General features: G+C 47.9%; 2 protein-coding genes across 3 annotated transcripts in view; both read right to left on the bottom strand.

The window, feature by feature from the left end:
* Nucleotides 1-22,371, bottom strand: part of LOC119440727 (uncharacterized) — a 67,914-nt gene that overhangs the window by 28,906 nt on the left and 16,637 nt on the right. The gene's annotated exons all lie outside the window — the stretch shown is intronic.
* On the bottom strand, nt 1,218-21,934 carry LOC125943306 (uncharacterized). The gene is made up of 2 exons (XM_049662359.1): nt 21,466-21,934; nt 1,218-2,089 (listed from the first exon to the last, which is right to left on the bottom strand). The coding sequence occupies exons 1-2, from the start codon at nt 21,826-21,828 to the stop codon at nt 1,706-1,708; spliced, it is 747 nt and encodes a 248-aa protein (XP_049518316.1). The 5' UTR covers nt 21,829-21,934; the 3' UTR covers nt 1,218-1,705.

Genomic DNA, 22,371 nt, shown 5'->3' on the forward strand with positions numbered 1-22,371 from the left:
TTCAACGGAGGGCAGTCCTTTTGTAGACTCTGCCCTGGTCAAGCACGCGTATACATAAGTAAAATACAAAATCAGATGTGCTCTTCTAAAAACGCTATTTCTTTATCTTATAAACAAGACATGGGCTCACAAATGTCAATGGAAGCGATCGCGATAAATGTGTCATCGCTTTTCCTGTGGTGCATGTTTACTTCTGTTCTTGTCTAGTTTTGCTGTTTCCGACTACTTTGAACACGACGAATGTCTCACGGACATCTATAAATTTGACGTGCTGACAAACTGTTCTCTGTCTCTCTCCATAGCTTCTGCTTCCAAGTAGATGGTGCCGTCGCAGTGCGGTGCAGCATTCTTCCTTGAGTTAGGAAGAACATTCAGTTTCTTTTACTGTCTGGTGGCCGATGTTTCTCGAACGCATTATGTGGTACAAACATGTTAGTGGTACAAACAAGAAAATCTGAGGCGGCTCTTTATTCCGTCCACTCTCGGCAACTAAGAAGAAAGTTTAGCCAGCAATCATCAGCAGTAACTTGCTGTCGAATGACAGGCAGCGAAGTTCACAGTGAAGTTATTGAACAAGCACGTTTATTTTGTTTATCTCACGCCGCGTTACCTGTCACATAGGTCTTTGATCGTGTTGCTGAGTTGACACCGTTCTTAATAGGAGTAAGATGTTATATAACGCAAAGCAGAATAGGAATATATGCGTGTTTGTGCACAGCACCAACGTTTGTGCGTGTATGCCCCTCCGTTCAAGTGCAAGTCTGGTTTGTGCTGCTGTTGTGACCAAGTCTGCTGAGACTTATCGATACCATCACCAGCGGACTGCGAGAAAATTGTAGCGCGTTCTGGCTATCAATGACAAATGTAGCGCGTCTTTGGATAGAAACATAGTTCCTTGGTTTAACAGGGTGGATGTTAGAGCATGTTAATTGGCACTGCATCATCGATGGCGAATTATTGCGGGAACGGTGCTGTCATGCTCTGTTCCCGGTTTTCTGTCTTTCTGTTTTTCTTTTTGTGATGCCCTCCTTTTCACGTTTCTCGCTCATCTGAGTATAAATTTTTCGCGCATGTGTGGAATAAATGCAGCGCTTGTCGTCGTCCTTTCATGTTTCCACGCTGGTTAACCATCGGGCGTCAATTTTTCAGGTCGACAGCCTGTAAAGGTGTGCACAGCACAGCTGGCTGTTTACGCTATGGAAAAAAAACAGCCAAGTCGTCTGGGAACTGCAAATCATTTGACTTAATGGCTGAAGCAGATGACAGACATGACTAAAGGATGTGCCCCGATATAGAAGTCCAGGCAACGTCCTCGCTGCGTTGCGCAAGTTGTGCGAGTCGCAGTTAACCTGCAACTGCTTTGGCGCAAATCGCCAGCTACTCGCGTATACGCCACTGGCGCACGCTTAAATAAAGCTAAACACAACGATAAATAAGGACGCAACGTTCACCCTCTGACGAGGTGAACCAGTTCCTCCGACGCATGCGAGCTCTTTTGTAAGGCAAAGTAGCCTTTAAGTTACACCACTTCGCTCTTTCGCTAACGTTCTTGCCTGGCTACGCAAGGTGCAAGCAGCGTTTAAACGGCGCTGACTGCACTTTTAACTGCTCGCGCTTCTCTTGAGGCGAGCGAACGAGCTCAGTTGCGACGACCTCTCCTCTGATCCGTGACCACGTTGCGCGCGGCCTTTCGTATAGCGACGAGCTAGACGACGTCTTCGCGGCTCGCGCTGCAACAGCTGGCGTCGGAGAACGGTCCGGCGGAAGCCACAGTCCTTCGGGCGTAGAGTTCGTCGGGCGACGCGGAGCCCTCGACGTAGTCGACGTACTCGCACGTGTGCTCGAGTAGTTCGAGACCCAGGCAGCCCTCTGTGCGCAGAACATCGTCGGCGGTCTGCTCAGCGTGCTCTAGGTACAGCTCGTACAGGGCCTGCATGGGCAGCAACCAGACGTCAAAAGGTTGGCCCGGACCGCGGCACAGAAGCCGCCGGAAGGCCACCATGGTGGCCAGGCGCTGCAGCCGGTCTCCGGTAGCGGCCAGGTAGAGGAGCTCGCGGGATGCGCACACCGGGTCCACCTCCAAGAGGATCTGCGGTGCACGTTATAAGTACGCGCGTTAGGGACGGCGGTGGACTGAATTTCAGTCGGTCGCTCTGCGATAAAGTCTATAGGACAAATGGCTTCTAGCATAACCTACTGACATGGACAGAAAGGGACGCCCATACATGCTGGGTCGTCGTCCCTTTCTGTCCGTGTCAATACCTCCTGCTGGAAACCATTTGTGCTATGTGCAACCAACGAGCTCAGGCAAACACTATTCTAAAGGCTATAGGCTTCAGCAACCATCCAGCAGACTGGCTATCACCACCAGCTATTTATAATGTATAAACACCTGTCGCGTAATTTCTGCTGTTTCCGTATCGGTGGCTGCAGCCTTTCCCGTGCGCCCAGACCCTATATAAAGATACACTCTGTGCTGAAGCGCAAATGGCCAGGCAGGAAGGAGCATGACACGAACAAGGAAACGAAGTAGTAGTGATTTTATTGAAGAAGAAAGTGACGCTTATTTCTGCTGCCCAATAGGGAGCACGGTGCAGCGTCAGGGGAAGGGGAAAAAGGATATGAAGAAAATGGTATGAGGCACTTAAGAAAGGAAGAAAATGGAGGAGGAGGCGTTGATGAGCAGTGGCATGTGATGCGCCGCAAAACTGTAAAGCACTCATGCTCTCGTCGCCGGAGCGCGCAACATCTGTGTTGATAGAGCCCTTGCTTTAGAATTTTTGGACAGTTCATGCATTAACACTTACCCCATGCTTCATGTGCCATCATTTAATTTTTCGTTAAGAATCTGTTTATTATTGGGCCCTTTCTTGTGAAGCCTGGAAGCCTACTGTATTTATGCATTCAAGGGGACGCAGATCGGTGACTTTATAGCTATATAGGGCTCCTAGAGATTTCAATTTCTGGCTGCTATAGATAAGTATTTAAATGCAGCACTTAATCCACACTACCGCGACAAGTCTGCAAGCGTATTCTTGTTGTTCTTGTTGCTTGAGTGCGTAAACACGAGGTTAGTAAGCGCAATATTAGCGAAATAGCCATGCTAAGAAGCCAGCGCTTTCATCAAACCGACCATGAGTCGATGCCAACTGGCGCTGGCATCATTCATTCATTCATTCATTCATTCATTCATTCATTCATTCATTCATTCATTCATTCATTCATTCATTCATAGGGTGAGGGCTCTACAGAGAGGGGCGGGTAATGCGACTCAAAGTAAATTCAAGGCACTGCGTAGCAGACGTATATACATATAGATAAATTATATTTTATCATTGGTGTCGATCTTGAAAGGGGAGGCGGCGGCGGCGATTGAAGTTATGCGGCGAAAGAAAACGAGGGGCAGTCGTTCGGCAGGGTGCTTCTCCGGTCCGTGCTTGTGACGGGGAGGAAGGATTTGAGAAGCAACTTATGTATAGCGCGATAACTGGGCGAGTGGTCGTTGAGCTGGTGGTCGTTGTGGGAAGAAATATATAGGGTGGTGCTAGCAGGATCGGCTCGGACGATATATCGTTGGAAAAATAGCCCTATTAAATTAATTCTTTCGCATACAATGATACACGAACAGAAAAATAAATTACGTGCGTGCTAGGGTGTGTAAAGTGCAAGAAACAGCAAGCGACTCTCTCCGCTTGGCGGGGGGGGGGGGGGGGGGGGGCAATTCTTATCGCTTGAAAAAAGCTCTTTCATCCTACCTATCTGCTTGAATAGAATGGTCCCCTGTAGTCTGGTTCAATGTGTGGTATGGTCCACTGCTAAATTGAACACACGATGTAGAGCACGTATTGGCGTTTTAAGTACTTAGCTTTTCTTAGCTCGCTGCTCAATTTCGCGCCCGTTGGCGCCGCCCGCAGTGGTGGGCCGATCCCGGAGATTGTGCAGTATACATGCAGTTCCATGCATGGGTCTATGCCGCCAACGGTGCCGCTGGTATGAGCCACTGGGTATTTCGCCATTACACTGGGTATATGTCATCGTCCTCACGCCATCGTCGCCATCCCATTGTCACCACGCCACCGTCGTTGCGCTGACGTCGTTATATACTATCTCTCAGTCATATTGGCTAAGCCTGTAGCCCAATTACTATCTTCGTCATTTCAGAGTCGGCATCTCATTGCCATCACGCCATCGTCATCATAGAGCCAGTGTATATGATGCTTAGAAAGGCCGCGAGCGCTCAAGCATCCCAGAGGATAATCTCTCCATTCGTTTTAACACGTGGGGAGTTAAGCGCAAGCTAGGCAAAGCGTATAGACAATGCAGTTTCTTTGTTTTGTTTCTTTCTCCACCAAGGTAGATGATGTCATACTTCTTTCTTCGCGCTAAATTTTCGGTGCACCCGCGTATAGTGCCAGAAAGAACGAATACAAGACAATGGACACGACGGTCGCGTCAGAAATTCGTTCAAAAGAAAACTGCACTTCTTTTTAACCTGTTTTATTTTCCACATCCCCTTCATCAGTGTTGGAAGACTCGACACCGTCAGCGTTGGTTTGAAGTATTTATCTAGGAACACTTAAGTCTGATTTCGATTATGTTTAACTAATTATGCGATAAACTATACGGTACATTATTCAACTCGCTTGAACAGAAAATGAAGAATTAAATGGAAACCAGTAGCGATTTGCACTATGCCTTAAAACGCAACATAATTGTGAACGGGAATTACAGAATTCATTAGCGGCTACGCTATAATGAAATATTTATTTGCTCTAATAAAATGATTAAGATTTGTTCGATTTTTGTTCATTCATTAAAATAATCCCAGATAAGGCAACTCGAAGCAGCGAATTATTGACTACTGCTAAATGTCTAAACATTTTGTGCAGAAGCAAAACAAGAAATGGAACCAGCTGCAGGGAATTTCCTTTCGCTGCTTGCGCTTGCGGCTGCTATACGAAGAATACTTTTGGCAAATTAATACACCCTAGAGATTTTTTTGTGAGCTTTCCACTATTTTAAGAAGGTGTCCCACATGTTCAACGCCATCGCAATCATCGTCATCGCCATCGCAATCATCGCAACTCATCGTCGTTTTGTTCCGACTCCGTGACTTGTTGCTGCTCTTGAAGTTCATCCTTCGCAGCCAATTCCCACGCGGTTAATGCGCTTCTCCTTGTTTTCCTGCACGGACGCTGTCACCGATCTCGCCACCTGCACTCGAACGACGGGTCGTCCGACTCTCATCTGCGAACGCGAAGCACACCTCAAGGAATCCGAGGTCTGAATAACCTGGGAAGTATACGTTGACCAAGAGTTTCCCCGTGTCCCGAAGACGAGAAAAAAGTGGGGCGTTGGTGGGCGCAGATGGCCACTGGTACCGTTTTAACAAAGACCGAGGCAATTCTCTATAATGTGCGCTAATCAGTGGAGTGTACAGCTACTGTGTCGTGGTCTGCCTGCCTCTGCTTTTCCATGAGCCGCAGGTGACACTAACCCCAAGCTCTGTTAGAGCGGCAATTTTTGTAGTCGACAGTTCGGCGAAGTCTATTATTATTCAGGGAGAATTGCCACGAGGCATATGTACTCAAAATTAGCGAAATACCATCAAATGAACCCATGTAGCCCTGTTTGGTGCAGGTACAGCAGCAATGAGTTAGCGCATTTTTTGTTGTCCGTTATCCAACCGGTAAAGCCATCCAGAACATTCGACTTTAGTTCGACCTCCCTGGGCAACTTGTGTCCAATATGCCGTGTACCAAGGCACAACCACTGGAGGTGACGAATGTGTGCCGTAAACACGGTGGCTGGACACCTGGAACACATTATAATGTTGTACCCTTGCAGATTTCCAGGCCCAGGCGACATCAGGTGTCAGGGCCCAGCCCAGCCTGAAGCCTCTGAAGAGAAACTCTGTCCACCCGGGACAAGGTTGCGGGAAGTAACCAGACACACGGGAGTACAAGTGCACGCGTGTCCCTTCGGGTAGAATGGACGTGCGGCCTTGGAGGAAGAGTTAAAAAATGCCATAACCTGGCATATATTACAGGCTCGGCTAAAGCCCGAGCCCGAAGCTTCTATGACCGAGCTCTTGTCAAAACTTGCACACCCGGTTCTAGCCAGGCCTGCGGGCCGGGCCGGGCCAGGTCTTTCGGCTATACCCACGACCATGTAGTGCTCTAAGCTCTCGGTGACCTTTTGTAATGAACTTGATTAGCATGAATGGTGGTAGTGAGGAGCAGAGGTAGAACACCGTGCTTCTAATCCGAAGGTCGTAGGTTCGAACCCTCCTCCAGTCCACTACATTTTCAGGCATGGAGTGGCGCCTGACATCGGAAAAAAATTGCCGAGAGCTAGTGGGGCTATACTAGTCATGGTGCAACCAAATAAGGAAGGCCCACTAAGCTTCAACAAAGGTACTTCCTCACCAGAACAGGAATTGGCCTCCCTTGTGCAGTATTCGGCCACTACCTCCCTCACGACTCCTATAATTAACACATGGCCCTCAGTCCCCAGCGGCTGCGGAGCACCTGACCAACGCGGCGGTCAGACCTGCGACGTGGCAGAGGGTGCTAAGAATCTCTGGGCCTGGACAGGCCGCCACTTGGAACTGAACCTGGCAACGTTCAACACGCGCACCCTATCGAGTGAGGCTAGCTTAGCAGAGCTGCTTGAGGAATTATCAGGCATTTATTGCCTGGTTTATTATTGACCTTAGTGAGGTTAGAAGACCCGGTGAGGCTTATACAGTGCTGACTAACGACCACGTCCGCTGCTACAGAGGTCTTCCAGATAAGAGAGAATACGGGGTATGATTTCTAATCCGTAAGGACATAGCGGGTAACATTGATGAATATTCTACAGCATTAATGAGAGGGTAGCAGTTGTCGTAATAAAGCTGAATAGGAGGTATAGAATAAACCTCCAGTCATGATGACGAAGAAATAAAACAGTTTTATGAAGATGTTGAATTAGCGATCAGAAAGGTGCAAACTCAGTATACTGTAGTCATGGGCGACTTCAATGCAAAAGTGGGGGAAAAGCAGGCTGGCGAGCAAGCATTTGGCAACTACGTACGGCATCGATTCTAGGAACATTAGAGAAGAGATGTTGGTAGAACTCGCGGAAAGGAATCGGCTCTGAATAATGAATACCTTCTTCAGGAAGCGTAACAACAGGAGGTGGACCTGGAAAAGCCTTAATGGAGAAACAAGAAATGAAATAGATTTTATACTCTCTGCCGATCCCAGCATAGTGCAGGATGTATAAGTATTAGGTAGGGTAAATTGCAGTGACCATAGGTTAGTGAGGTCTAGGATTTCTCTGAATTTGAAGAGAGAAAGAGTAAAATTAGTCAAGAAGAAACAAGCCAACCTAGACGCAGTAAGGGTAAAAACATACCTGGTGCTCGCAAACAAATATGCAGCTTTACAACAGAAAGATAAAGCAAACTTAGAGGTAATGAATGAAACCGAAACTAGGCTGTTTTCAGAAGCAGCAATTGAAGTGGGAGGTAAGGCACCAAGGCAACCAGTATGTAAGCTCTTGCAAGAAACAAAGGACCTCATAAAGAAACGACAAAGCATGAAAGTTTCCAACTCAAGAGATCAGATAGAATTCCCTGAACTGTCAAAACTGATCAACAAGAAGAAAATAAGGGATATTCAAAATTATAACGTGGGAAAGATTGAGGTGACCGTAAAATATGGGCGCAGCATGAAATCAGTGCGAAGAAAACTTGGCTTAGGACAAGGCAATATGTATGCACTGAAAGATAAGCAGGGTAATATCATCAGAAATTTCGATGACATAGTAAAAGCAGCGGAATAATTCTATAATAGCCTGTAGAGTATCCATAGCAGCCAAGCTACTTTCAAACGAATAGTGATGACCAGGATACAGAGGCTCCTTCTGTAACTAGCGATGAAATTGGAAGGGCCTAGCAAGACATGACCCGGGGAAAATCTGCTAGAGAAGATGGAATAACAATCGATTTAATAAAAGGCGCAGGAGATATCATGCTTAAAAAAAAACTGTCAGCCCTTCCACTGGGGTGGAGATGGAAGACCAGCGAAGCTGTACTATGGTAGGAATTATGTATTTCCAATTATGACTATTAAGATGTGATGGTGTAATTGACGAGAACAAAGGGAACCGACGGGCCCTATTTTTATTATCATATCATAAGAAGCCAACAAACAATGACACCAAGGACAACATAGGGGAAATTACTTGTACTTACTATTATTTATTTATTATTTATTTATTAATACTGTCAACCCACAATGGGTCATTACAGGAGTGGAAAGTACAGAAAGAACAGACAAAGCGGTACATTCCTTGGCAGGTAGTGAAACATCATGTTACTTGGCAAAAGTAACATGCGGTATGGATCACAACATTACACTTGTATTACTGTCTTCATAGTTCAACAAATATTCTGACGGATGAACACTTTCTAGGAAACCACTACAGAGGTATGCTCATAAACAAAATAAGGCCAGAGGGGACAAATTATGTAAAATATATAGACTTAACCTTTTCCTGAAATTCACCAATTGATGATAGTTTGACTATAGTGTCTGGTAGCCCGTTCCATTCATTGATAGCCCTAGGGAAAAAACTAAATTTAAAAGAATCAATAAAGACAGAGGGAGGGAGAATGTACATACTGTGCCTGTGTCTGAAATAGGTGTCAGGTTGGATGATAAAGTATTCGTTTTTATTTATGCTAACGAGATCGTGAATGACAAGAAAGAGAAATTTCAGTCTTTCGAGGGAAATTGTTTCATTTCACCGGTTCGTTCCCCACCTGCGGACAGTTGTTTTTTCATCCGTTTTCATTTCTACTATTTTACCATTTCTTTAATTCAATTAGTAAGTACAAGTAATTTCCCCTATGTTGTCCTTGGTGTCACTGTTTGCTGGCTTCTTCTGAGATGGTGTAACTGGTTATTTCAACTATTAAATAGTGAGAAATATATATGATCCGGTGGTTTTCATTTATTTAGTGACCACAGGGGCCATGGCCATATGGTCGCTACGGTAAACCGGCATAGGGTGTACGGCAAAGGTTGGCACGTTCTTCATAAACACGTCACCAACGCAGCACGCGTTCAGTGCGAACGTGGGCGAAACGCCGCCGCCATCGACAACAGTTCTGCGCGTTGTATGTGTGACCGCACACAACCGCTGTCAAAACGCTGGTGTGAGCAAGCGCGTCAGCAGCAGCGAATGAAGGTTCATGCGGTGTATCGCTTCAACGGAAACTGAGCGGCGAAAGCACAGCGCATACAAAGGTAGGAGCCGATGTTGCAGATCGCTTTCAAGATACGGTGCGCGCGACCGCCCGGCGCCGCGCAAAGTACAAGTTGTTCGCAGAGCAGAAGCCGCAACCCTTCCCTCCTGCGCTGCCTTCCCGCTGTCCTCCTTTCGCGTGGGAGATTAGGTCGCCAGTTCCCCTTGCACCCGGTGGCAAGATACGCATTTGGTGCCGCAGTTAAACCTCGCCTCGCCTCCCTCCCTCCCGTCCCCCGACGGCCTTTCGCGCGACGGAAGAAGTGGCGTTTGCTCTCCTCCTGTGCGTTCGCTCCCCGTGAAAGCGTGCGTCCCTCGCGCGCTTTCACTCGCACATGCAGCATACGGCCAATGACTAGTTTTTTTCTACATCCTGACGCGACCATCGAAGACCGAGCCCTTTACAGCTTCCGCTGTAAAAGCTTGCGGCCCTTCATACGCAATGACTCATGACTTCAAGTGTACCAGAGAACTGGAAGAATGCCAACATTATACTAATCCATAAGAAGGTAAACGTTAGAGAACTGAAAAATTATAGCCCCATTAGCTTGCTTTCAGTACTGTATAAAATATTCACCAAAATAATTTTGCAATAGAATCAGGGCAACACTTGACTTCAATAAACCAAGAGAACAGGCTGGCTTCAAGAAGAGATATTCTACAATGGGTCACATCCATGTAGTCAATCAGATAATCGAGAAATCTGCGGAGTACAATCATCCTCTCTATATGACTTTCATAGATTATGAAAAGGCATTTGATTCAGTAGAGATACCAGCATGCAGTCATAGAGGCATTGCGTAATCAAGGCGTACAGAAGGCACATGTGACTATCTTTGGAAATATCTACAAAGATTCCACAGCTACATTGGTTCTCCACAAGAAACGTAGAAAGTTACGTATCAAAAAAAGGGTCAGGCAAAGAGACACAATATCTGCAATGCTATTCGCTGCATGCTTAGAAGTATTCAAGCTCTTAAATTGGCAGACTTAGGAGTGAGGATCAACGGCGAATATATCAGCAACCTTCGGTTTGCAGATGACATTGTCCTATTCAGCAACAATGGAGACAAATTGCAACGAATGATTGAGCACCTTAATCGAGAAATTGTAAGAGTCATGTTGAAGATTAATATGCAAAAGACAATGTTCAATAGCCTGGCAAAGGAACAAGAATTCAGAATCGCCAGTCAGCCTCTAGAGTCTGTAATGGAGTACGTTTATCTAGGCCAATTACTCACAGGGGACCCTGATCATGAGAAGGAAATTTACAGAAGAATAAAATTGGGTTGGAGTGCACACGGCAAGCAATGCCAAATCCTTACTGGGAGCTTACCACTGTCGTTGTAGAGAAAAGTGTACAATCGTTCCACTGTACCGGTGCTAACATATGGGGCAGAAACATGGAGGTTAACAGAGAAGCTCGAGAACAAGTTAAGGACCGCACAAAGAGCGATGGAACGTAACATGTCAGGCCTAACGTTAAGAGACAGGAAGAGAGTGGTGCGGATCACAGAGCAAACGGGGATAGCCGATATTATAATTGACATTTAGAGGAAAAAAATGGAGCTGGGCAGGCCGTGTAATGCGTAGGATGGATAACCGCTGGACCATTACAGTTACAGAGTGGATTCCAAGAGAAGGGAAGTGCAGTCGAGGACGGCAGAAAACTAGGTGGGGTGATGAAGTTAGGAAATTTGCAGGTGCAAGTTGGAATCAGCTAGCACAAGAAAGGGTAATTGGAGATCGCAGGGAGAGGCCTTCGTCCTGCAGTGAACACAAATATAGGCTGATGATGATGATGACAATTAGCATGACGATGGTGATGGTGAAAATAATTGCGGCGAAAATGACATATATCCTCCGGGTTCTGACTGAGCAAGTCTGTTTGATGACATTTCCTAAATTTAATGTTTTGTTTTTTCATCATCGATTACCTCCTCGAGCAACTTTTTTTCATCGCCCCTACCTACAGCTTGTCGTGACATAAAATGGAGTCAATATAGTTGATGGCGCTCCTGTCCTCGTCATTTGCGATGTTCCGCTTATGAGACAGGAAATAATTGAGAAGTAGGAGATGTATACGGTACAGCATGCTATTTATCTCGAAGGTCTATATGTATTCATATTCTCTTGTTAACAGCTCACATCGTCATGATGGGCCGCCCCCTTTTCCTTCGCTAATTGTATGATCGAGACGACCATTTTTTATGTCCCGTCAAAACCGATTATAGGAGTCAACTGCGAGAGGTGCAGCGCACTTCAGTCCTTTCTAAACCTAAATGCAATTTCGCTGAAGTGTATTTTTGGCTTTGTACAGAACAGGACCTCACACAAGAATTGATCCTCTCTCTCCCTCTCTCGTTCATTCTTTGTGTCGAAAGCTGCCAGGGTATTGAGACGGGAACCCAAAGGACGTGTACGTAATGTTCGGTTATACCTCTATATAATGGCCAAGTTTGTTCGATCCGCCGTTACGTCGGTTACGCTGACGTGCTCGATCGAGCGAGTTGGCAGCGGCACGTAATGGGCCCGCGCTTTGTCATTTCAGGTTCATTTAAGCTGCGCAGTGTGCGCAACGCTTTCTTGTCGTTTTTTTTTTTCTTGTCCTTTTTTTACTTTATTTTTTCGTGCTGCGATGAAGAATTGGAGCAACAATACGCGGGCGAATGATCTTTCGCGCGCAATTATTTATTGTCGTTATTATTATTTTTTATCTCATCAGAGCATTAGGTTAAGTTCTGGTTAGTTCTCGAATTCTGTACATGAGACAAAGGAAGCTAAATTTAAATAAGAAAAGAACACGGATAAACATGTCAAAAAAAAAAAAATGTCGACGCTCCAGATCACAATAGCTGCCTAAATGACACGAGCCACATTGATTTACCTCGACGCGTGATGACGTCGCGTTCCAGCTAGTCAGAAAGTAAAGCCGATCGACAAGTGATAAACACCGCTTTCAGAGTGTGTACGAAACTACCGTGACTATACCGGCTTACTTCTCTGTGGTGCCGCATGATAACGCTGCTGTCACACCGGATAAGGCAATAACTGACTATGGGCACGGCATTATTGAAGTCCGGCGTGCCGTCCGTATACTGCCAGCGCACTATATAGTCAGCGACCCACACATTTGTCACATGGCGGTCGCCAATTGAGGTATACTGTACTGTGATGTACTGGTACTAAGAGGGGGAGGGGGGGGGGGGGGGTAGGAGGTACTGTATTGTACTGTACTCTGCACTGTTGCGTGCATGTTGCATTTTCGGCCCTCGCGATGGTTACTTTACGCTATAGGATATCCCGCTTTCAATATGCAGAACGCGTTTATTGTGTCATGTTTGGCAGTTCGGAGCCTGTGGTGCGTCTTGGCCGCCACGGAGCAAAAGGCACGATTTGAACGCACGGTTTGACGGCGACAAGCCGCTCGCGGATGTCGCACATGGCTAACGCGCCAGCACTATATAACTGAAAACTTTATTTCTTTTTTCTAGAATAGTGGCTCATATATGGTGCTACGATAAAGAAGCGGTCTAGCCTAACGCAGTACGCGTATATACATATATACACGTATACACATGCACGCACACATTCATGCGTAGGCGTACACATGCGAAAGTGGCCTTGAACTGCCAATTTCACTGTGAGAATGGAGCCTCAAAAAATGTCTTAGAGCACCCTTCACTTTGCAAAGCGCGTACGAAGTGCCTATACAAATTTTGTAGCGAAGCTGTCTATATGGCTAGGATCCCGGGCTGTCTTCGTGACGTAACGTCGACATAAAAATCATCATCATCAATGGCTCGATCATGCCCCCGTTAAGGCAGAGTTGCTACAAGCACTGAGCAAAGTGAAGCGAACAGTGCATGCATTCTTTGGAATCACGCATACAACATGCAGAACAGCATACGTTTCAATAAAGAACAAGCTCAAAGCAAGCATCTGAACCACATAATTGATGATAAGGTTGTGCGTACATGCAATATATGCGAAACACGTAGCGCTTCATATATATATATATATATATATATATATATATATATATATTTGAATAGGTGAACATGCCTTGCAAGCTCACCGGCTAGAATTCGTAAATTGCAATATGCCCTGTGAAATAATTAGTTAGAAACCTAATCAGTGAGGTGGTGTTAATTTGTCGGCTATGCATATCGATTTCTCGAACACTGGATGTCCTCCTCTTCTAGCAATCCAGTTCGAGTGTGGTATCTGCCACAGGCGATTAAAAAAATTAACTTGCATTCCAGCCCTGCGAACGTGGATGTCCAGCGAAGCTGTTGAAAACCACCACTACGGCTGCTGAGGGGGATACGCAATGCTTTATGGCTTTAGAGTAATCGTATATAGTAATGAGAGTAATTGTAATTTTGACCGCACGCCGCCGCCCATAGCGGTGCAGCAACAACATTGAAATCAGTTGATAGCCTGGCTATTTTATACACGAAAGGCTAGGGACATCACTTCCCACGTCGCAAGCTGCCATCGCCGCCGCAGCTTGCGCAACAGTAATCTTTACCGGGAAACCTATGCGGGGAGCGCTACGTGCTTCGCATTGCATATAGGCACAACCTTATCATCAATTATGTGGTTCAGATGCTTATTTTGAGCTTGCTCTTCATTGAAACGTATGCTGTTCTGTATGTTCCGTATATATATTGTGAGACGACGCCCGGGACGAAGGCAGAGCTCTTGTATTGTCACACAGCGCGACACAGCCCAAGAACACCAACCCAACAAAATGATGATGATTATGAGGATGGGTACATACACATGAAGACGATGATGAACTGCACAGTTATCGCTCACACTAACTCCCCCCCTCACGAAAGCGGCCGGTGGGGCAGCGAGTCAGAAACGGTCGGAACGCCGAAGATACGGCTTCACGCGAGAGACGTGAACAATTTCAGTGCTGCGGCAACGGCGGTCAGTAACCGAGGTAACAGGAGTTACGCGATTGTTCACGGCAGATGTTCTTTCAAGCACGGTATATGGGCTGCGATACCTGTGTAGAAATTTTTCACAGAGCCCTGGCACTCGACCAGGTGTCCACAGGAGCACTTCGTCGCCTGGGTGGAACGAAATGACACGACGGGTCACATCACAACGGACTTTCCTCTTGTCCTGAATGGTCGCGGTGTGGGCGCGCGAAATTTCGCGGTAGTGGGTGACGCGGGCGGCGAACTCCTCTGGTAGAGATGTGGATGGAACAGAAGGCGTAGAGAGAAAGGTGGTGTCTAAAACAAAAGACGGTGCACGGCCGTACACGAGGAAAAAGGGGCTGTAGTTTGTTGTGCGTTGAACGGCAGTATATTATATGCAAACGTGACGAAAGGAAGTATAGTGTCCCAGTTTGTGTGGTCGGGTTTTACATACATGGAGATCATGTCGGACATAGTTCGATGGAAACGCTCGGTAAGACCATTGGTCTGGGGATGGTACGCAGAGGTGGTCTTATGGATGGTGTTTGAGGCTTGCAGGACTTCAGCAAGAACATGGGAAAGGAATGTCTTGCCACGGTCACTTAGAAGAACACGAGGCGCACCGTGGCGCAAGATGACTTGCATGCAGGACAAACTCGGCGACCTCAGAGGCCGCACCAAAAGGAAGAGCTGCCGTCTCAGCGTAGCGAGTGAGATGGTCCACGGCGGTGACAATCCAGCGGCGACCCGCGGGTGTAAGCGGAAGGGGTGCGTATAAGTCGATGCCCACGAATTCAAAGGGAACGGATGGGCACGGCAATGATTGTAAAGGGCCGGCGGGAAGAGAGGTTGAACGTTTTCGATGTTGGCATGACGCACACGAACTGACGTACTTGGCAACACTAGTAGACAGGCCAGGCCAGAAACAGCGAGTCTTAATGGGTCGTAGGTTTTATGAAATCCTAAGTGGCCAGCCGTTGCGTCGTCGTGAAAAGCTTTTAAAATTTGCAGTCGAAGTGAGCGAGGGACGAATGGGACCCATCGGTGACCGGTAGGGTGCTAAACTTGCCGCAATAATGAGCCATCATGAAGTTTAAACCGTGCCAGTTGTCGTCTTAAGCGGCTGTTGGGAGGACGGGATAAGCCAGTGATCCGGTCGATAATTGTGCGGCAGTACGTATCTGCACGTTGGAGGGAGGCGACGTCTTCTGAGGACAGAATGTCAACCGGAGTGACGAACCGTACCGGGGCCTTGGTTGGGGTCGGTTGGCTGGGTGGTGCCGAACGGAGGGAAGGTGAGACATGGGCATTTGGCGACAGCGGGCAACGAGATAAAGCGTCAGCATCTTGATGTTGCCTGCCAGACCTAAATGTGACAGTGTAGTCGTACTCCTGCAAACGCAGAACCCAGCGGCCAAGGCCTCCGGACAAATTCTTCAGGGAGGACAACCAACACAGAGCATGGTGGTCAGTCACAATTGTGAATTGGCGGCCATATAAACAGTGGCGAAACTTTTGTATGGACCATACGGTGGCGAGGCATTCTTGTTCGGTGATAGTATAGTTTCGCTTAGCAGGAGAAAGAGTACGACTCGCGTAGGCCACGACTTGCTCTTCAGACACGTGGTTCCGCTGTAGCAGGACAGCGCCTATTCCATGCCCACTTGCGTCAGTGTGGAGGATAGTAGAGGCTGCGGGATCAAAGTGACGAAGCACTGGTCCTGATGTGAGGCTTCGCTTGAGGGTCTGAAAGGCGGCTTCACATTCATCCGTCCAGGTAAAGGGTGTGGTCGTGGTCAGGAGTTTATGAAGAGAAGCTGCGATAGTCGCGAAGCCACGGACAAAGCGGCTGAAATACGGCGCTAATCCGAGAAAGCTGCGAAGGTCTTTAGGTGTGGTTGGTGTTGGGAAGTGCTGTACAGCAGCGACCTTGTCGGGATTTGGCTCAATGCCGTGCTTGCTGACCACGTGACCTAATACTTTGATGCTGCGGCTCGCAAATCGACACTTCTTAGTATTGAGCTGGAGGCCGGCCTTGGCTAGACACGTGAGAACGTCGTCTAAACATTCTAGGTGCTGGGAGAAGCTGGACAAAAAGATGACAATGTCGTCCAGGTAACATAGGCATGTTTTCCATTTGAGGTCGCGTAGTACGGTATCGATCATTCGTTCAAATGTGGCTCCGTTGTCAAGACGTGATAATAATAGGCTTTTGAACAAGCTTATAAGGCATCTCCTTTCGCTTCCCCAGGATGGTGGTGGTGGTGAAAACTTTATTGAGTTGTTGAGCCTTATGCGGTTACAGGATGTGCGTGATAAGAGCTTCAGCGGGTTCATAGCCTTGAGGCACTTTGCTTTAAGATACTTTAGGTGTGGGACAAAAGTTAATTTGCAGTCAAAATGATCCCTAAAAATTTGTGTTCCTGACTAACATATAAACGAGAAGAAAGGGAATGGAGGGGCCCGATTATTATTAATCATATCATAAGAAGCCAACAAACAATGACACCAAGGACAACATAGGGGAAATTACTTGTACTTACTAATTGAATTAAAGAAATGACAAATTAATGGAAATGAAAATGGATGAAAAAACAACTGTCCACAGGTGGGGAACGATCCCACGTCTTCGCATTACGCGTGCGATGCTCTTACCATTGAGCTACCGCGGAGCCATTTTCCCATCCACTTTCTGGGGTATCTATGTTTTTACAACTAGAACTAACCCTGGGAGTGTTACCCAGCGCTACCACTCACAAACCATGGCGGCGGATGTGGAACATCCTTTCTGCCGCAGGCGTCACGAGCACGTGATCTTTTTGGGTCATGGCAACTGGTCAATAAACCCACATATGCTACCTGAAAGCATCAATGCTGCCGGATTCGGGCCCTCGTTATGTAAAGAAGGAGAAGAAAGGGAATCGAGAGGCCCAATTATTATTAATCATATCATAAGAAACCAACAATGACACCAAGGACAACATAGGGAAAATTACTTGTACTTACTAATTGAATGAAAGAAATGACAAATTAATAGAAATGAAAATGGATGAAAAAAATCTCACAGTTTCGCCCTAAGGGCGAAGTAATGAATGCGATAGCAACACAGCAATGTCATACGAAGTAAGGTGAGCGGCTTTGGTAGCAATATGAATTGTAGTAAACATGAGCTGATTAAGTAAGCAGGTGTGCTGCGGCGTAAGTAGACCGACATGAAGAGAGACTCGATGACCACGAGAAGGCGCGTGTGAAACGGTGGTGTTGATGAGAAGCGCTTACCGTGGGCAGCGCGTGCGAAGGGACACACCTGTAGTGCTGCACTGCCGATCTGGGCAGCATTGCATGTGTAGCGTGCGTTGGAAAATGTGGCCCGACTATTACTAACTGAATGAACAAGCGTGGTGTTAGTTAGTTATTTGGGGTTTAGTGGCGCAAAAGCAACTAAGGCTATGCTGCGCCAAACACAAGGTGTTATGAGTAAAAATTTAAAAACAGCAAAGGCTGTGGTGTGAGCGCGCACAAACAAACATGAATAGATCACACTGAATGAGTGCAGCCAACGACTGTCAAAACGCTGGCAGCGAGCGCATACGCCGCGCAGCGGGCGAAGGTACGTGCGGTCTATCGCTTCAACGGAAACTGAGCGGCGAATGCACGGCGCATAAAGGTCAGAGCCGTGTGGAGATAAGAGACTGTGCGGGCGAGCGAGCGACGAGCGCGGTTGTTGGCAGAGTAGGAGTGCGCCCCCCCCCCCCCCCCCCCGCGCGCGCGCTCCCTCCGGCGCTGGCTTCCCGCTTTCTTGCTTGCGCGTGGGTGATTGAGTGCGTTCGCTCTCCGTGATAGCGCGCGTCCCCGCACGCTTCCGCTCGGGCATACGACGCGCGGCGAAGATTTTATCTATAGGGAACCTCACGGCGACGGCGACGGCGACGACGACGGCGACGGCAGAAATCCGGTTGAAGTGTCCATATAATTGCTATCGCAATAAAAACAACTGTCCAGTCCTGAAGCAGGAGGTCGCCGCTCGCCATCTTTGTAACTTTGTAGCCGGGACCAATTGTTTCGGTGAGACTTTTCGCAGCAATGAAAAGTGAAATCATTCTTACGGTCTTTTAATGATTTTCACTATGAATTGCATGAAATCGTGGGAAGATTTCTTTGCGTTGAAAGAATAATTGAGCTGTTTCTTCGGTGCGCCCTCTTTTTGAGAGAGGACAATCAGGCAGTTTAGAGAATGATGGTAATGCTATACAGGTTTATTGATTTCGGCAGCGATGGTAGCCGCCCACCACGGAGCCCAACAAGGGGACGGTACAAGGTTTGAAGATTACCTGCACACGCCAGCTATACACCGCCACTATAACCTAATATATATACCCAAGGCTGTATATAATACACAAGGTTAACCCTTGCCGCCCCGAAAATCAGAAGCAAAAGGAAGCGAGTAGAAGACAGGAAAGATTGAAAGTGACAGAGAAAGACAAAGATTGAAGAGAAGTACATGAAAAGGCGACTGCCAATTTCCTCCGGGTGGGTGAGTCCGGAGGTACCGTCTACGTGAAGCGGAGGCCAAAGAAAGAGGTGTGTTGCCTCCGCCGAGGGGCCGTAAAGGTCCAAACACCCGGCTTTGGCTCAACCCCCAGGATCCCCTTTTCCCCGGACACGGCTAAGCCGCCCACGGCTACACGCGGGATGTTCCAACCCTCATGTGCTCGAGTACGTGGTGTCGCAACACACCAAACGCCTGCTGACGCAGACGCCCCTGCGGGGAATCATATACTGAAGGCAACAAACAAAAAACACCATATATATATATATATATATATATATATGAGAGAGAGAATCGGGATTTAAGGAAATGATATGACGAAGTGAAGTAAGTGAAATTCCCCTTGAAATCCTCAGAAACATTCATAGTGCAGTACATATAATAATGGGATATAAAGAAGTAATACATAAAACGAAGTAATTCCGGTTTCCCCTTCAACTTCGTTATAACGCACTTATCCGTTATAGAAACGCTATAAATTAGTTATTGTGAACTCGGTGAAAGCCGACGTTAGTACTAGAGTGGCAATGCCTTGAAATCCATCCTTTTAGCTGAGAGAAGGGTTAATTGCCGGCTGAGAAGACGGTCCGGCTCCACGTCCTCGCTACTAGTCGGCAAGAAGGATCACTTGATTTTTATTACGCAAAAGAACAGCGATTATTATTGCGATAGCAATTATATGGACACTTCAACCGGATTTCTGCCATCGGCGTCGCCGTCGCCGTGTGGTTCCGTATAAAGTCCAAGGGCGATAAAATCGTCGCCGCGCGCCGTATGCGCGAGTGAAAGCGCGCGGGGGACGTGCGCTATCATGGAGAGAGAACGCACGGCGGAAAACAAGCGCGACCGTCGAGAGAAAGTGCGTGGGGGTATGGGAGGGAGGGAGGCGGGCCTACGCTGTGCTGCTTCACCAAATGTTTATCTTGCAACTGGGCGCAAGGGAACTGGCCACTCAATCTCCCACGCGAAAGCAAGAAAGCGGGAAGGCAGCACGGGTGGGAGGGGGGGCAGCTTCTTCTCTGCCAACAACTTCTTTTCTGCACTTTGCCCGGCGGTGGTGGTCGCCCGCACCGTCTCTTATCTCCACACCGCTCTGACCTTTGTATGCGCTATGCATTCACCGCTCAGTTTCCGTTGAAGCGATAGACCGCGCGGCGCGAACCTTCGCGCGCTGCGGCGGCTGCGCTTGCTGGCATGCAGCGTTTTGACAGTAGTTGTCTGCGGTCATTCAGTATGATCTATTCATGTTTGCTTGTGCGCGCTGACACCACGCTTGTTAATTCTATTAGAATGTGTCCAAGTTTATGCAGCCGATAAGACTACTATCCCTACTCCGAGTAGCTCTCTACTAATTTGCTATTGTAATTGATGCTTCGCCTTTCGGGCGAAACTGCGACATTTTTTTTCTCTATAGGCACCGTGCATTGCAGTTTGCGCGCGATCTATGCGCCACTACAAGTGAAGCTTTGGGACGGCCAGTGTCAAAACCAGCAAAACTGGAGAGACGTTGTATACATTCGCCGTGATACTTTCGATCGCTTATCACGAAAGAAGACTGTCCGAGTTGTGAAAATATCAAAGTGCGCATGCTCTGCATATGATAGCACGCGTTTGCAATCGATATGAGCAGTGGGAACAATTGTGAGCTTGATATCGTCAAAGCGCAGGGCATGCCTCTCAAACGAGCGACGATAAGGAAGCCGTTGTCGTTCGGAATGGCGTATCATTTGCATCGCCTCTCTAGCGGCCGGCGTTGGGAATACTGGGGCGAAACATGAAATGTCGTAGCGCCATCTGAACAATGAACGGTGCCCATACTGAAAGTCCTTCCGCAGTGAACTGTGCCGTCGTGCGACATTTGCGAAAACTTCGATCAAACTGGACGGTTTGACTCGATAACTTACATACACTTGAAATCGACACACAGCATGGTGGAACGAGCACATGGCGAAATAAGTAATTGTATATCTTACGACAAACATCATTGCTGCGCTAGTCGCGGTACATTAAGATCAAGAAGAGATGCAACGCATAAGGTGAACGGGGGACACGGATTGGCGAAGTCTTTCAACTATAATGATCGGAAGCCAGAAATTCGGGCAGATGTCCGCACATATGCGCAGCGAGGAATGGAACAGTATGGCCCGAACAAATAACTAGAAAAACGATGTGAAATATGGACGAAATCGTTTAGTCACGTCGCCATGCCAAGAACCTTTCCTCCTTGCTAACCGATGAAATCGACGTACTATATATCTCTCGCGCGCGTGCGCTGCCCACACTATACCTGCAGCCCCTCCATCTCGTCTGCTGCCTGGCCACAGCCAACACCACCTAGACAGCGCAAGGCCTGTTCACTCCAAACCATGACGTCATGCTACGTGACCCGAAATTTCCATTGCCAAGGCTATAGCATGACGAAAGCGGTGACGTCAAAATCACCAGGCTTTACTCGGGAGCATCCATAGTAGATTATATGGCAGTCGGGCCAGGTGTAACAGGTATAGCATGACATCGTGGATCGGAGTGAACAGGCCTATTGCTATCTAGGTGGTGTTGCCACAGCACATACCTGCAGATTGTAAACTGAGCGGGTGGGGGGATCGCGCTGACACAGCATAAATAAAGAAAGAACGCGCGTGCGCTGCACGTGGTGCGCCGCAGAGCTGCGCGCGTGCTCACCAAGGTCAGGCCTAACGCCTTGTGGCGCACCGAGGCAGCGGGCGAGGCGAGCAAGTGGAAGACGCTCATGAGCAGTTCGAAGCAGCACTCGCGCAGCCCGGCACGATGTCGAAGCAGCAGCGACCCGAGAGCCTCGAGCGCTGCCTCGACGAGTGGCGGGTCGTCCTGGCAATGGCTGATCCAGCGAAGCGCCACGACGAGCACGAGACGCGGCTCGCCCGGCTTCGACAGAGCGCCCGGGTGCCATCGCACCAGCTCGAGCAGGGCCAGCTCGTGGCTGCTCGGCCCGCCGTCGGTGCCGCGCTGCAGGGCCATGCGAAGACCCCGCCGGCCGCATCGCCGCAAGGCCCGGCCGCGCAGCATCGTACCCGTCGGCTCAGCGCGCCTCCGACTGCACCTTGTTCGGCCTCGGCGCGTGCTTTTAGGCCTGCGGAGGACTCTTCCTTTTCCTCTGCCTCGTCGGATGGCAACCAGCCGGACGCAGGTCAGCATCGCTCGCCTGCTTTTGTAGCTGGCTTGCTTGTTTTGGTTTTGATTTTACTGGTTTCACGGAATACAACGGCGTCAGCATAGTTAGTCGACAACGCTGGATCCTTAGCCATACAATATAGTCAGTATAGTTAACGTCGAGATGTTTAGCCATAGCCTCGTTATGGATCTTGGCACTTCTACACAGGGGGAAAAATGACGTCATATCCATCCTTTGGAGATGATTGGCGAATTTCACCCGATTAGCTATAAATTTTATGATGTGTGCGTAATTGGTCATGATGTATTTTTTATGATGATTATTTATGAAAAGCGGCGCATACCCTGTGACCCAAGTTGGCGTCAAAGAAGTTTATTCGAATGCGGTACTTACCCGCGGTGAGCCAAGTTGGCGGGAAAGATAGGTTCATGCATGGA

The sequence above is a fragment of the Dermacentor silvarum genome, chromosome 2, assembly GCF_013339745.2.
Source record: "Dermacentor silvarum isolate Dsil-2018 chromosome 2, BIME_Dsil_1.4, whole genome shotgun sequence".
NCBI classification, from domain to species: domain Eukaryota; kingdom Metazoa; phylum Arthropoda; class Arachnida; order Ixodida; family Ixodidae; genus Dermacentor; species Dermacentor silvarum.